We start from the raw sequence: 14,799 nt of genomic DNA, 5'->3' as shown, positions 1-14,799 counted from the left end.
AAGGGGCGGCCTGAGGCTCGTACATAGAAAGTTATACATCTAACGAAAACTATCTATATCGAGTTTAAAAAAAACCAACCACAAACAAATACAAATGGTATATGCATACTAAATTTGGCGGAACCGAAATAATATGATCTTTCGTGGCAAAAATTAGAGTATTCCGGTCGCTCTAAATGAAATCCAAACGATATCATTCGAGTGGATATTTAGAAGATTAAAAGATAAAAGGATCGATTGGCTTTCTTGGTTGAGTAATCCGTGTGCTAATCTCAATATTTGTTAATAGTGTGTAGAAAATTGTATTACGTTTGCTATCTTTGCAAACATATAACTCGTGTCATGTTTCGTGTTCTGTAGGGGTTAGCCATCCATTGTGTTAGATTGCCTCCCTCCATCTTGTAATTTGATTAATAATAATATATTGTTTTAAAAAAAATACAAAGGAATCTAAAAGCAAAACCTAACCAAACATAACAAACGAAATATACCAAAACAACACCAATCCGTTAGCTAAAGTTGGGATCAATCTTCTTTAAATTACTGTCGACAGTATCACACTGAAATTTCTTGCCCGCCCTATTCTCATCTCAAACTTAAAAGTAAGGACTTTAGAGGAAACATCGCCTACCAAAGTTGCCGTAGAAGGAGCTAACAAACCACGCTCTTCGAGGCCTCTAAAAAAACTTCCTCCATTAGCCGAGTCATTGTCCACAACCGAAGAGGTACTCACGTGACCATCTAACCGAACACCATTAGGGGGTTAGGGCTACGATGGCCCAAAGACCCAACTAAATTCCCTTGAGCATCATCGAACAATCATGTTACTCCTACAAAAACCTTATAAATAAATGTTCAACCAAATGTGGCTATATAAAATTTCTTATGAGTTATGTGTTACATGATATGATGATATGATATGTAATAATATTGTGAATATATCATTGTTTTCACACCTCCAATCTAAATCCAAATCCTAACTAAAACTAGCAGTATATAAATTAAATGTTGCAATTCAAGTTTCTATATCGCAACAAAAAATAAAACCAAAACTAAAAAAGCATCATTGCATGCTCTCTCCAAATCCATTAACCATAGCCCGTTTTCTTCTTCGATTCGTTACCACAGACATCATTTGACTTTATTCTTACAGAAATCAACTTGGGTTCTTCTTGACTTTTGTTGTTGGATACTGGTAATGGGGCCCATCAAAAAAACCAAACCAAAAAAGAAGCCATTAACCACCACTAACAGCAGTTCAAGGTCGCCGCTTTCTCCAATTCAAACCTCCGATTGGTGGCTTTACTTCTCTCAAAGGTTTCATGGTATGTTTGTTTGTTTCTCAACATATTCATATTTTCTTGTATTTGTTTTGGTACAAGGTTTATGGAAGGTTGATTTGAATACAAACATAGCGATGTTTGTGGGTCTGATTAAATGTGCCAGGTTTATGTGTTTTTGTTTATTTTTATAACTGTTAATTTTTGTAGAATGCGTTGTTTTTAAGGTGATTTTTTGCGTTTGATGATATATAATAATTTTGATCTTTGTGGTTTTCTGTTGAGTTTTATGAATGTAGTTGCGGCCTTGTGAGGATGATTTATGATGCTGTTTTTAGGGGATTTTCTTTATTCTTTATATTTGTTGTGTACTTGTGTTGATTGGCGAATCTGTTCGATGTTCGTATGTTAGATAAATCAATCCTTATATGTTGCTGCATAGAACACAATTGTAGGTACTAGGTTCTGTGTTTTGTTATCAAACATTAACTTATTACAGTATATGTTACATGTTTTTTTAACAGTGAAGCTTTTGATATATTTTAAAAGTTCTAACCTAGTGAAATTTCGAATCAAAGTTCAAACGATACATACAATTGCTTCAACCTTTTGGTTTAGTTTTAGCCAGTTTCATTTATTTGAAATGTTGCAACAATCCTTCCCCATCGACTTTGACTTCAAAAAGCAACTCATTTGATAATAAAAGGTCAAACTTCAAATCTTTTACATGGATTTTGGTATATTTATGATGCTATATGGACTAGATATGCGTTGTCTTCAGGATCGATATGTACCCAAATGGTTAATCCTGACACGCAAAGCTTGATGTTTGGGTACCACTTTTGCAAATAGATGGTCTGCTTTACTTAAAACACACTATTAGCTGATTCAACGATAGCCTGATACACCTGCAGCTCAATATTTTTCAAAGATTTGTTTTCGGTTTGTCTTGTAATAAGAAAGTTATCTTTTTTTTTTTTTTTTTTTTTTTGTGAAATTAACAAGAACTTTTCGAATCCAGTGAATGGATCTCTGTGCACCTTTGTCCTTAGGTATGCGTCTATTTAGAATGTTACTGTAGTAATCAACTTGCAAATGCTGGTCGATCACCAGAATTAAATGCACTAACAGGGGAGTGTTTAGACCGAAAAGTCAAATATAAAATTATTTAACTTAATATTTCTTACAATTTTATAATTTATGATGTTATGGCGTAATCTTGGGGATCCCTCTTCGTGAATGTGAACCATAAGAAGTCATTAAGAACTTTCTTCAACGTTAGCATTATGCTAATTTAGGTCCCTTCATGATCACAAATTTTAAAAAAGTCAAATGCTTTATGTCTAAAGTGTTAATATCCAACGACATTCGTTTGTGTTGTCTTGAATCTAGTCATTCCTTGTGCTACTGATGATATCCAGTATTAGGTTTGACTTTTGAAGTCAAAATTCAACTATTTTTTACTGTACAAACGCCACCATTATGTTAAGTCTCTATAGAGTAAAATGTTCTCAAATCGGTAAAATTTAGGTACATTTTTTATTTGTATCCCTCACTATCACCAGTATGCGAGCTCAGTTTCATCAGAAAGTTCATCTTTTAAACTTTGTCAAAGTCAAAGTAAAAGTCAAATCTTACTATGTATGTTTGACTTTTGTTATTCACAGGGACTTTAAAAGAATCACCAGAATCACAAACATTTGAGTCCATGTTCAAGATGTCAATGAAAACGTTTGACTATATATGTTCTCTCGTTGAAGAAAAAATGACAACCAAATGTTCAAGCTTCGTTGACCTAAATGGAAACCCGTTGAGCCTACATGATATGGTTGCCGTTGTTCTAACAAGATTAGGGTCAGGTGAACCGTTAAAAGTGGTTGGAATTTCACTTGGTCTAAACCAAACCACAGTTGCTCAACTAACCAAACGCTTCGTAGACACCTTGATATCAAAAGGACTAGCCCATATCCAATGGCCTTCAACTGAACCCGAAATGGAGGACATAAAATGTAAATTTGAAAAGATCGGGGGCCTCCCAAATTGTTGTGGTGCTATTGACACCACTCATATTTTAATGTCTCTCCAATCCGTTGACCGGTCAACCAATTTTTGGTGTGACAGAGAGAACAACCAAAGCATGACGTTGCAAGCGATTGTGGACCCCGATTTAAGGTTTCTTGACGTATTTGGCGGCTGCCCTGGACGTATGACCGATGAACAGATCCATAAAAGTTCAGCATTTTATAAAAAATGCAAAGGAAACGAGAGATTAAACGGGCAAAAAAACGATATACAAGAGTATATAGTTGGTAATTCAGGGTTCCCATTGTTAAAATGGTTGATAACTCCATATCGCGGAGACAGTCTTTCTAACGCTGAGTCGTTATTTAACGAAATGGTGGTTAAAACACATATGGTGGCTAACGAAGCGTTTGTGAAGCTGAAACAGAATTGGAAGATACTTAAGGGTGTGTTGTGGAGACCTGATAAACATAGATTACCGCTGATAATTTTGGCTTGTTGCATTCTGCATAATATACTTATTGATATGGAAGATGAAGTTCAAGAAACACTTGCGTTTTCAGATTGCAAAGACTTGAATTATCACCCTGTTTTTTGTAACGCGAATGATGATCAGAATGGTGTAGTACTGAGGGACAAGATTGCTGTTTATCTGTCGGGAACCTCAACACCATAATGTTTCGGCTAATTACTTGTTAAATTTTTTAGGTTGATGACTTATTTTTTTTATATGTTTCTGGTTTTTATATCTTTTTGTTCACATTTAAACTACAAATGAGGTGTAACTTTGAGATTACCTTTTATGGATTTTGGTTAAAACTTTAGTGTTATGAAGGGATTTGGTTTTAGTTTTAAAAGTTATTTTCTATGGTTTTGAGATTTATGTAGAAGGTGATATCTTTTTACCTCCCGACCTTACTGCAAATATCTATTACACAAGTGAAACATGAAAATAAACATCGAAGGTTAAACTTTTACAACTTCTTGCATTCTCTTGAATGAAAATGATTAAGTGCAAATTGTTTTGCAACGAAGTAACAAGTTCATTTCCTACACAGAGGCGAAACTGTGTGGGGGCAATGGGCGCCCGCCTCTAGTGGATTTTTTTTTCAGTATAAAATTTTTGGGTTTTTCGACTTTGCCCTCGGTGGATTTTTTTTGCCTCAAAACCTTCAAATTTTGCTCAAAATCTCCAACTTTTGCCCCAAAAAATTGCTACGGTTTAATTTTTTTTTTTGCCCCCGGTAAAAAAAATCCTAGTTTCGGTAGGTTTTTCGGAATTATTACATGTAATGATTGTTTTGCAGTACAGGTGATCGAGTTTTAGTTTATACGTAAAAGGTTGTTTAGACGCGAATTTGTAATGTGTCACGTTAGGGAATTATCAAGAGCGATGTATATTTTTGAGGGAACGAAGAAAGCATGCCTTTTTCTAAAAGAATATTTTTGTTGATGATATCGGTAAAAAGTTTACTTCTTTTCTTCCCTCTAAACATTTCCAACATTAATAATAAATAAGTATCTTAAAATGTAAATAAATGCTATGTGCTGAATCATTTACTAGTTATTATTTATCATTCAAATTATTTTGTTACTTTTAAAGTAATTTTAACTCCATGTCTGTCTCACTATTTACGTACTTTAATATGTATATAAATAAATAAATTTTATTTATATATATATTCAATTATTTATATACATTTAATTATTTATAAATCTTATTTATATACATTCAATTATTTATAAAATTTGACTACTTAATATTCTCATATTTTTACTACTTTTATATGTATATAAATAAATTTTATTTATAATACATTCAATTATTTTTATTAAACCAATTTAATATTCTCATTGTGTGATGCATATTTGTTGACCCGGATATTAAACCATTGCGGAGAAAATTAGAAAAAGAAAAGTATTGAGGGCTGAAATGAAAAGTAAAAAAACTTAAGGGCTTTTGTGACACTAACACAAAATTTAGGAAAATTGTGGAAGGAAAATTAGGGATTTGGGGTTTACAGTAATCAGGGCAAATTAGACCACGTGATTTTGATGTGAAGAAGCTATTGAACGATAAGAAATTTTGGATTTATTACTACTGAACTTTTTAGTGGCTTCAACTGATGCTTTACAGGTAACGATTTTAATTAAACACCTTTCGATCGTTAGAAACGCCAACAATCAATTTTTTCTTCTACATTTTTATGAAATTGACGTATAAGTGTAATTGTGAAAATATATATGTATATGTATATATAGAAGAAGCATATGATGGGGTTACAAAGACAAGATGCATTAAAACAGAAATTTGGAACTCTAGATGATCAAGATCAACATTCAACTGAAGATTTTAGCTTTGTGGATCATGTGTGAGATCGATTCAAATACTTTTGGGGTATATTAATTTGTGGTATTTGAATTTTTACTTTAACATTACATAAATTTGTTAGACAGTAACTGAGTTTTTTTGGCTTGTTCTATCTGCTGTTTTGGATGGCCTTAATTTTGTAATTACAAAATGCTGTTAGGGTTCAATTCAATAATTTTTTTAGTTTGACTTATTGATGATTGAATTATTATTGTACTTGAGTATTTTTTGCACGTGAACTGTCTTTTTGGGGGAAAATAAAAGGAAATCATTTTGCACGAACGAGTGATTATGGATAAATCGTGCTAAATACGATGTTCAGTATTGTATTCACATTTTCTTAGTGTTGAATTCAATGATATCTCTCGTTCATTAATACTTGTAGTCATCTTTATACATGGGCCAAAATTAGGCAAGAAATTTATTCACATGTCTGCTGACAGGGCAGATTAGCTATAATTCGTGTATGTGATGATCAAGATCAGAGGCATTATGCGTAAGGTGATGATGATGAAGGTACAGATATGATACAAATGATGAATATGTAAACAGAAAGATGAAGATGATGTATATTGATATGAATCTGAGTACATGTGTTTGTATACAATGTGAGATCAATTACAGAATTAGTAATTCATTGACAAGTTTTCTTGAACTCACTAATCAATACGGATGAATTAGTGATCACAACTAACCTAGTCTCAATCAAGCTAATTGAGAGTAGTTGGGAGGATTACACCTTCACGCGTGTGTTTGGAATGGAAGGCTTGGGTGACTTAGGGTATGAGGGTTAGTATTTATATCACATACAGAGCTTGATGCTTGGGTACCACTTTTGCAAATAGATGGTCTGTTTTACTTGACCACATCATCCATGCCTTATTACCACATTTGTACCTCTGTTTTTTCAAAGATTCCTGTTCGGTTTGTCTTGTAACTTTGTAGATACCTCTTTGTCTATATGAACGACAAGAAGTCATTAACAACTTCCTTCAGCGTTGGAACTATGCTGATTTAGGGTCCTTCATGATCACAAATTTTCAAAAAGTTAAATGCTTTACGTTTTAAGTGTTAATATCCAAGACATTCGTTTGTGTTGTCTTGAATCTAGTCATTACTTGTGTTACTGATGATATCTAGTACTGGGTTTGACTTTTCAATTCAAAACTCAACTATTTCTGACTGTACAAACGCCACCAATGTGTTGAGTCTCCATATAATAAAATGTTCATAAACCGATAAAAAAAAAGGTTAGGTGCATTTGTATTCATACTGTGACTAGTATGTGAGCTCAGTTCCATTAGAAAGTTCATCGTTCTCTTAATATGTCTAAGTCAACGTTAAAGTCAAAACTCACTAGATCTTTTCATATTATGGTGTAAATAAAGGTAATTAAGATAACAATAAACCTTAATCAGAATCATGTATGTTTGACTTGTGTTATTCACAGGAGTTTAAAAGAATCCCCGGAATCACAAACGTTTGAGCCCTTGTTCAAGATGTCAATGAAAACGTTTGACTGTATCTATTCTCTCGTTGAAGAAGAAATGATAACCAAAAGTTCAAGCTTCATTGACCTAAATGGAAACCCATTGAGCCTACATGATATGGTGTGGTTGCCATTGTTCTAACAAGGTTAGGATCAGGTGAATCGTTAAAAGTGGTTGGAAGTTCACTTGGCCTAAACCAAACCACAGTTGCTCAACTAAACAAATGCTTCATAGACACCTTAATATCAAAAGGACTAGCCCATATCCAATGGCCTTCAAAACTGAACCCGAAATGGAGGACATAAAATAAAATGTAAATTTGAAAAGATCGGGTGCCTCCCGAATTGTTGTGGTGCTATTGACACCACTCATGTTTTGATGCCTCTCCCATCCGTTGACCGGTCAACCAATTATTGTTGTGATAGAGAGTAATCAAAGCACGACTTTGCAAGCGATTGTCGATCCTGATCTAAGGGTTTTTTGATGTATTTGGCAGCTGCCCTGGACGTCTGACCAATGAACAGATCCATTTTTTAAAAAAATGCAAAAGAGACGAGAGACTGAACGGGCAAAAAATGAAATACGAGATTATATAGTTGGTAATTCAGGCTTCCCATTGTTCAAATGGTTGATAACTCCATATAATTGGAGACAATCTTTCAAACTCTGAATTGTTATTTAACGAAATGGTGGTTAAGACACATATGGTGGCGAATAAAGCAAGAAATTAAGTTGTAGTATTATACTTTACATTAAATATTAATATTGGAAAGGTAACAATAATCAGAAGGATCTAATCCTCTACCTGCCCTAATTCAGAGAAGAAGCATAAAGCTATCTTCCTGCCCAAAGCTACAATAGCCGATGCCAAAACTCATGCATAGAATCTGAATAATCCCCAACTGACTAACACCACTAATATATAAAGAAATTGACCATGTATTGGGCTTGGCCTCATTATTACTGGCATGTTCTCTATCATAGACCAATACGGCATATGCCATTGCTCTTGATGAGCTGGAGATCCACCTGCAAAAAAATAACATACAGAATAGACTAATCATTACGCGTTTTGAATTATGATGACCGAAAACAAGGTACTTAGATGGTTTTAAAAAGTGCGCATGCCTTGTGCCCAAAGAGATCTCTGATATTGTTGATGCCATAGAGAATCATAGTTGGCCTGGAGTGAAAACAGATTGATTTTAATATACTGTTGTACAGTTGGACTATTTGGAAACAATTATTGCCATTTGAATCATAAAACCTAAACATATGGTTATTGAAACATGCATTTAACATTCTGAATATATAGCAATCGATCAAACTCGGTAGTTAAAAAGCTTGCCTGGTTGCTATTTGCACACATTTACCTATCAAACTGGTCATTTACATAAAGTTTTATCTTTAACAGACCAAATGGGTTGAGCCAAAAAGTCTAACTAAAAGTTTTACAGTTAAACAGGTTGAAGACCTTTATTGAAATCGAGTATAAGATAAGTTCCTCTTTTAAATTACCAAAAAAAAAAAAAAAAAAAAAAAAGGTTTTCACGTAGTACCGTTCAAGGGAAAGTCCCCATGCAATAACGCTGACATCATCAGGAAGTCCCATAGGAAGTAACATTTCAGGTCTGAACATCCCAGAATTTCCTACTTCAACCCATTTCTTTAAGCCTTCATGATAACTGCCCCAACATAAAAAAAATACATTATTTAACGAACGTTAAACATACTTTCACAATTAAAAAACTTCTAATCAAGTCTTACCCAAAAATCTCCATGCTGGGTTCGGTGTAGGGGTTATAAGCAGGCTTGAAACGCAACTTAGACATTCCTGCAGGAACAAAATACGGCATATTTATCTATGATTTATGATCAATGTATTATTGTTAATTCAATGTACGTATTAGAATAAAACTATATAATACTTCACCTAAACGAGAGAAGAAATCACCCAGCACACCCTTCAGGTCCCCAAGACCAAGTCCACGATCACATATTAGCCCTAAAACAATAGTAATGAATCATCAATCATAATATTAGTTACAACACTGAAATGTGAAATGTAATGTAATTCATACAACCACGAGCTATATTCAATAATACCTTCTACTTGATGAAACTCAGCAAGGTGAGTCCTATCAACTGCCTCGTTTCGAAAAACGCGGTTGATGCTGTAGTATTTTTTGGCTTCAAAATGTTTCTGCTAAGTACAACCATTAACATATTCATACACAGGATAGTTAATATATAATCCTTTATCACCTAAACAATACATGATATTAATTAAACAAGAACCGGAAAATATTAAAACCTTTGCAAGAGCATACAACATCCTTGAGGACACAGCAGTTGTATGAGTTCTTAACAGGTTTTTGTTTGCTTCCTCTCTTTTCCAGTCATATCCATACCTACAGATACAATACACATGTTCTACAACCTTTAGGAAGAAACAAATCATAACCATAATAATACATATATTATATTTTATTATATATGGGGGCTAAAAAAATACAACATATAAGGGCACAAGTGCTATAAAAAGAGCATATGCATACCCTCTTGAACCATAACCTCCAGACTCATGAATATGTCTGACCCGTTCAACATAATCTTCAGGAAGAGTTCTTGTTTTACAAGGTTCTGTATATATATATATATATATATATATATATATCATTATCACATCACCCGTTAGAGTATATTTTTATTTAAAGAAAAACCAAAGGCACAAAACTATAGTTTGAGCTAACCTCGTAAAAAGAACGTATCATGTGAATCACGAGCAGGGTGTTGTTGCGGTTGGAAAAGTGCGTCAAAGTTCCAGAAACTATATCAAATCAAATAAAACCGTAATTTAAAAAATGTTGTTACTTGTGGTTAAACAGGGTAGTAAATATACAAATTACAGAAACAGAGAATTGTGGCTACCTGCTTTCAACATAATTATTTGTTGGCATCTCCTCAAATCTGCAATTTAAGAAAACAGGTAAGAAAAAAAAAATGATTATGGGATCAATTCTCATTATAGTTTGATGAAATAAATATGCCAGTAGTATGAAAAGAAATGGTTAACATTACCCCATTTGACGGAAAATCATTTGAAACTGCTGCTTAACCTGCAATTATATAATATAGTGAGACTGCAATCCACTCTTAATAAAAAAAAAAAAAAAAAATTTAAAAAAGCCATCTAAGCATCAAAAGAATATAACAAAATGAAGAACAGTATTATTGCCTTGAGCAATGGATGAAGATGACCGCCTTCAACAGGAGCACCTTTTGCACTGTAATTATACTCTTTAAACTCCAAACTCTTCCAGGTGCCGCCACTTAAATAAAAACAAGTAAAAGCAAGTATCAAGAGTGAACATGGTTACCCAAACCCAATACTTAGATGGGTCGATATCCTTTTATGTCTTAAGGAAAATAAACAAGACTAATTGCATACGGGTTAAAGTTTCAGACTTTGCATTTGCTTTCTTTTCGGGCAGTAAAAAAACATGATTTTTAAATACCTCAGATTTTCTCGCGTTAGATCAGTAGCAGGCTTCTTTCTTTCGCGTGCATACTTAGGACCTTTATTGAATAAGTAGCCGTTCCATTTTCTGTAAAAAGTGTAATGATATCCAAATCACATACAAAACAAGCATATGGTGTAATTAACACACCATATTATTGAATGTAACGAACAATGGAAAGTATATAACCAAATGAGTGATTGCAGAACGAAATAAATGAAGTTGACAAGCAAATAGCCTATGTAAGAACTAAAATTGAGGGGAAAAAATACAAGTTAAACAGAGAATTTACATTGGAGAAATTAATTTTCTTCGCTTCAGGGCATCAAGGTCCTGTTGATCAAGGGCCTGAAATAAATGATAATTTTTATTTTTTATTTTTTTTGCATATGTGACTTAACGTAGATGATAAAAATATGTATGTTATTTTTTGCAGAATGGACATTGAATTAATTACCTCTCCGTCATCTATCTTTAAAAGCATGGCCTTCACATTATCTTCGACATGATCAACCTACATCAAGTCAAAATTTTCAGATGTAGTTTTTACTATGTCAATAAGAAAACTAACTTAACGACGCATAAATCTGTGTGTTTGAGTATTCAAGTCTTAATTAATACTACTGTATTACGCAACAAAGTTTACCTTTCTAGAGACTTGTGCCTTCCCCATCTCCAGCCATTTATTTTTTATCGCTTGTTGCCACCCTATTTTAAAAACCAAGTCCCCCAATTTTGTCTGCATAATTAAAGAAATAATTTATTGAGTATATTTGCATAATATTGCAGATAAAAAATAATAATAATAATAATTGTTTTACCTTCAGTTCTGCACATGAAATACCCTCTGATGGAATAGCTGAGTATAGTTGAAATTCTGGAGATCCATTAGAGGCATAGGTCTTGCCTTCAGCTGTTAATTGCCATCTCTCTATTCTACTAATAGGCTATAAATATAAAAAAGCATGTATATGTATAATGTATGGATAATCAAATAATTATTATTATACATTTTCAGTTCAAATTAATGATCTTAATTTTAATTTTACCAGTAATCAATAATCAATAGAATAAGAAACGGACCTGAGCAACAACAAATTCAGAGCCAATGAGGCTCTGGATTACACTCATAATTTCGTCGTGGCTGAATCCATGTTGAGCAGCGAACTCACCGGAATCCACTATTTGTTCATAATTTTCTAAAAACCCTAGTATTGCGTCTTCGAGTGTTTGTAACTTTAAAGTGTTCATGAGTTGAATCCGAAAATAAGAGCGCAGCTCTGTATGTATGTTGATTGGTTTCTCCGATTTTTAGAGTTAAACAGAAGAGAACAATCAGACTCTTCTTTAACAATGTAACTGTACAAATTAAATATTACTTAATCTCCGAAACCAAATATATAGGTGTCAAACATACGGAGTATATAATAATAAAAGATCATTCCTAAAATAACACAAGCTTAACTTAAGCCCCAAGTTTTTTTGTTTTTTTTTTTTTTTTTTTTTTTTGCCCGGCAAAGTGAAAATTATATTACTTTTTCAAAAACATACCCGAATTGCCCCCCAATTGATGTTTGTCCGACAAAAAAATGAAGGTGGTGATTTCAAGTTCTCCAGCAGTCGGTTGATGTTTTCATACCTTCTGGCTACTCTCTTTGACCAAGTTTGAAGTTTTATGTTGATTGAACCGGATGTTGTTAAATTCGATTTTGAATAGCAAAATTAATTAATTATTATGTTGATTAGTAAAAACACAGAAAAAATAATTAGATAATGATGATAATGACGTACGTCCCGCCATAGCCGTCACGTGCGGCGCAAGGCGTATCTCCTAGCTGGACACTGAAATGTCCCGTTCTTATTGATTAAAAACGTTCCATATTAATTGATTTCGTTGCGAGGTTTTGACCTCTATATGAGACGTTTTTCAAAGACTGCATTCATTTTAAAACAAACCATAACCTTTATTTCATCAATAAAGGTTTAAAAAGCTTTACGTAGATTATCAAATAATGATAATCTAAAATATCCTGTTTACACACGACCATTACATAATGGTTTACAATACAAATATGTTACAACAAAATAAGTTTCTCGAATGCAGTTTTTACACAATATCATACAAGCATGGACTCCAATTCTCGTCCTTATTTAAGTATGCGACAGCGGAAGCTCTTAATAATCACCTGAGAATAAACATGCTTAAAACGTCAACAAAAATGTTGGTGAGTTATAGGTTTAACCTATATATATCAAATCATAATAATAGACCACAAGATTTCATATTTCAATACACATCCCATACATAGAGATAAAAATCATTCATATGGTGAACACCTGGTAACCGACAATGACAAGATGCATATATAAGAATATCCCCATCATTCCGGGACACCCTTCGGATATGATATAAATTTCGAAGTACTAAAGCATCCGGTACTTTGGATGGGGTTTGTTAGGCCCAATAGATCTATCTTTAGGATTCGCGTCAATTAGGGTGTCTGTTCCCTAATTCTTAGATTACCAGACTTAATAAAAAGGGGCATATTCGATTTCGATAATTCAACCATAGAATGTAGTTTCACGTACTTGTGTCTATTTTGTAAATCATTTATAAAACCTGCATGTATTCTCATCCCAAAAATATTAGATTTTAAAAGTGGGACTATAACTCACTTTCACAGATTTTTACTTCGTCGGGAAGTAAGACTTGGCCACTGTTGATTCACGAACCTATAACAATATATACATATATATTAAAGTATGTTCAAAATATATTTACAACACTTTTAATATATTTTGATGTTTTAAGTTTATTAAGTCAGCTGTCCTCGTTAGTAACCTATAACTAGTTGTCCACAGTTAGATGTACAGAAATAAATCGATAAATATTATCTTGAATCAATCCACGACCCAGTGTATACGTATCTCAGTATTGATCACAACTCAAACTATATATATTTTGGAATCAACCTCAACCCTGTATAGCTAACTCCAACATTCACATATAGAGTGTCTATGGTTGTTCCGAAATATATATAGATGTGTCGACATGATAGGTCGAAACATTGTATACGTGTCTATGGTATCTCAAGATTACATAATATACAATACAAGTTGATTAAGTTATGGTTGGAATAGATTTGTTACCAATTTTCACGTAGCTAAAATGAGAAAAATTATCCAATCTTGTTTTACCCATAACTTCTTCATTTTAAATCCGTTTTGAGTGAATCAAATTGCTATGGTTTCATATTGAACTCTATTTTATGAATCTAAACAGAAAAAGTATAGGTTTATAGTCGGAAAAATAAGTTACAAGTCGTTTTTGTAAAGGTAGTCATTTCAGTCGAAAGAACGACGTCTAGATGACCATTTTAGAAAACATACTTCCACTTTGAGTTTAACCATAATTTTTGGATATAGTTTCATGTTCATAATAAAAATCATTTTCTCAGAATAACAACTTTTAAATCAAAGTTTATCATAGTTTTTAATTAACTAACCCAAAACAGCCCGCGGTGTTACTACGACGGCGTAAATCGGGTTTTACGGTGTTTTTTGTGTTTCCAGGTTTTAAATCATTAAGTTAGCATATCATATAGATATAGAACATGTGTTTAGTTGATTTTAAAAGTCAAGTTAGAAGGATTAACTTTTGTTTGCGAACAAGTTTAGAATTAACTAAACTATGTTCTAGTGATTACAAGTTTAAACCTTCGAATAAGATAGCTTTATATGTATGAATCGAATGATGTTATGAACATCATTACTACCTTAATTTCCTTGGATAAACCTACTGGAAAAGAGAAAAATGGATCTAGCTTCAATGGATCCTTGGATGGCTCGAAGTTCTTGAAGCAGAATCATGACACGAAAACAAGTTCAAGTAAGATCATCACTTGAAATAAGATTGTTATAGTTATAGAAATTGAACCAAAGTTTGAATATGATTATTACCTTGTATTAGAATGATAACCTACTGTAAGAAACAAAGATTTCTTGAGGTTGGATGATCACCTTACAAGATTGGAAGTGAGCTAGCAAACTTGAAAGTATTCTTGATTTTATGAAACTAGAACTTTTGGAATTTATGAAGAACACTTAGAACTTGA

The 14,799-nt window shown here is 33.0% G+C and overlaps 2 protein-coding genes and 1 pseudogene across 2 annotated transcripts; 2 read left to right on the top strand and 1 right to left on the bottom strand.

Annotated features, from left to right (window-relative positions):
- Nucleotides 1–1,063: 1,063 nt before the first annotated feature.
- Nucleotides 1,064–3,978, top strand: LOC139897070 (protein ALP1-like). Its single transcript, XM_071879715.1, has 2 exons — nt 1,064–1,325; nt 2,948–3,978. The coding sequence occupies exons 1-2, from the start codon at nt 1,199–1,201 to the stop codon at nt 3,976–3,978; spliced, it is 1,158 nt and encodes a 385-aa protein (XP_071735816.1). The 5' UTR covers nt 1,064–1,198.
- Nucleotides 3,979–6,165: 2,187 nt separating this feature from the next.
- On the top strand, nt 6,166–7,894 carry LOC139899818 (protein ALP1-like; annotated as a pseudogene).
- Nucleotides 7,884–12,015, bottom strand: LOC139895890 (phenylalanine--tRNA ligase alpha subunit, cytoplasmic-like). Its single transcript, XM_071878434.1, has 18 exons — nt 11,768–12,015; nt 11,506–11,631; nt 11,331–11,423; nt 11,142–11,198; nt 10,977–11,032; nt 10,682–10,771; nt 10,402–10,495; nt 10,245–10,282; nt 10,095–10,133; nt 9,917–9,993; nt 9,722–9,806; nt 9,478–9,574; nt 9,270–9,366; nt 9,097–9,168; nt 8,931–8,997; nt 8,723–8,848; nt 8,292–8,346; nt 7,884–8,192 (listed from the first exon to the last, which is right to left on the bottom strand). The coding sequence occupies exons 1-18, from the start codon at nt 11,933–11,935 to the stop codon at nt 8,142–8,144; spliced, it is 1,488 nt and encodes a 495-aa protein (XP_071734535.1). The 5' UTR covers nt 11,936–12,015; the 3' UTR covers nt 7,884–8,141.
- Nucleotides 12,016–14,799: the final 2,784 nt, after the last annotated feature.

This window comes from Rutidosis leptorrhynchoides, chromosome 3 (assembly GCF_046630445.1).
Source record: "Rutidosis leptorrhynchoides isolate AG116_Rl617_1_P2 chromosome 3, CSIRO_AGI_Rlap_v1, whole genome shotgun sequence".
Classification (NCBI taxonomy): domain Eukaryota; kingdom Viridiplantae; phylum Streptophyta; class Magnoliopsida; order Asterales; family Asteraceae; genus Rutidosis; species Rutidosis leptorrhynchoides.
Note: the sequence above shows the minus strand (reverse complement) of the source record. Positions and strands in the feature narration are given on the sequence as shown.

What these genes read in the sequence shown, in the direction of transcription:
- LOC139897070 (XM_071879715.1), top strand. Translation starts at nt 1,199, where the DNA reads ATGGGGCCCATCAAAAAAACCAAACCAAAAAAGAAGCCATTAACCACC. An exon ending in CTTCTCTCAAAGGTTTCATG is followed by an intron (nt 1,326 to 2,947) that starts GTATGTTTGTTT and finishes TGTTATTCACAG; the next exon opens with GGACTTTAAAAGAATCACCA.
- LOC139895890 (XM_071878434.1), bottom strand. Translation starts at nt 11,935, where the DNA reads ATGAACACTTTAAAGTTACAAACACTCGAAGACGCAATACTAGGGTTT. An exon ending in CTGAATTTGTTGTTGCTCAG is followed by an intron (nt 11,632 to 11,767) that starts GTCCGTTTCTTA and finishes TTATATTTATAG; the next exon opens with CCTATTAGTAGAATAGAGAG. An exon ending in TGAGTTTCATCAAGTAGAAG is followed by an intron (nt 9,169 to 9,269) that starts GTATTATTGAAT and finishes CTATTGTTTTAG; the next exon opens with GGCTAATATGTGATCGTGGA.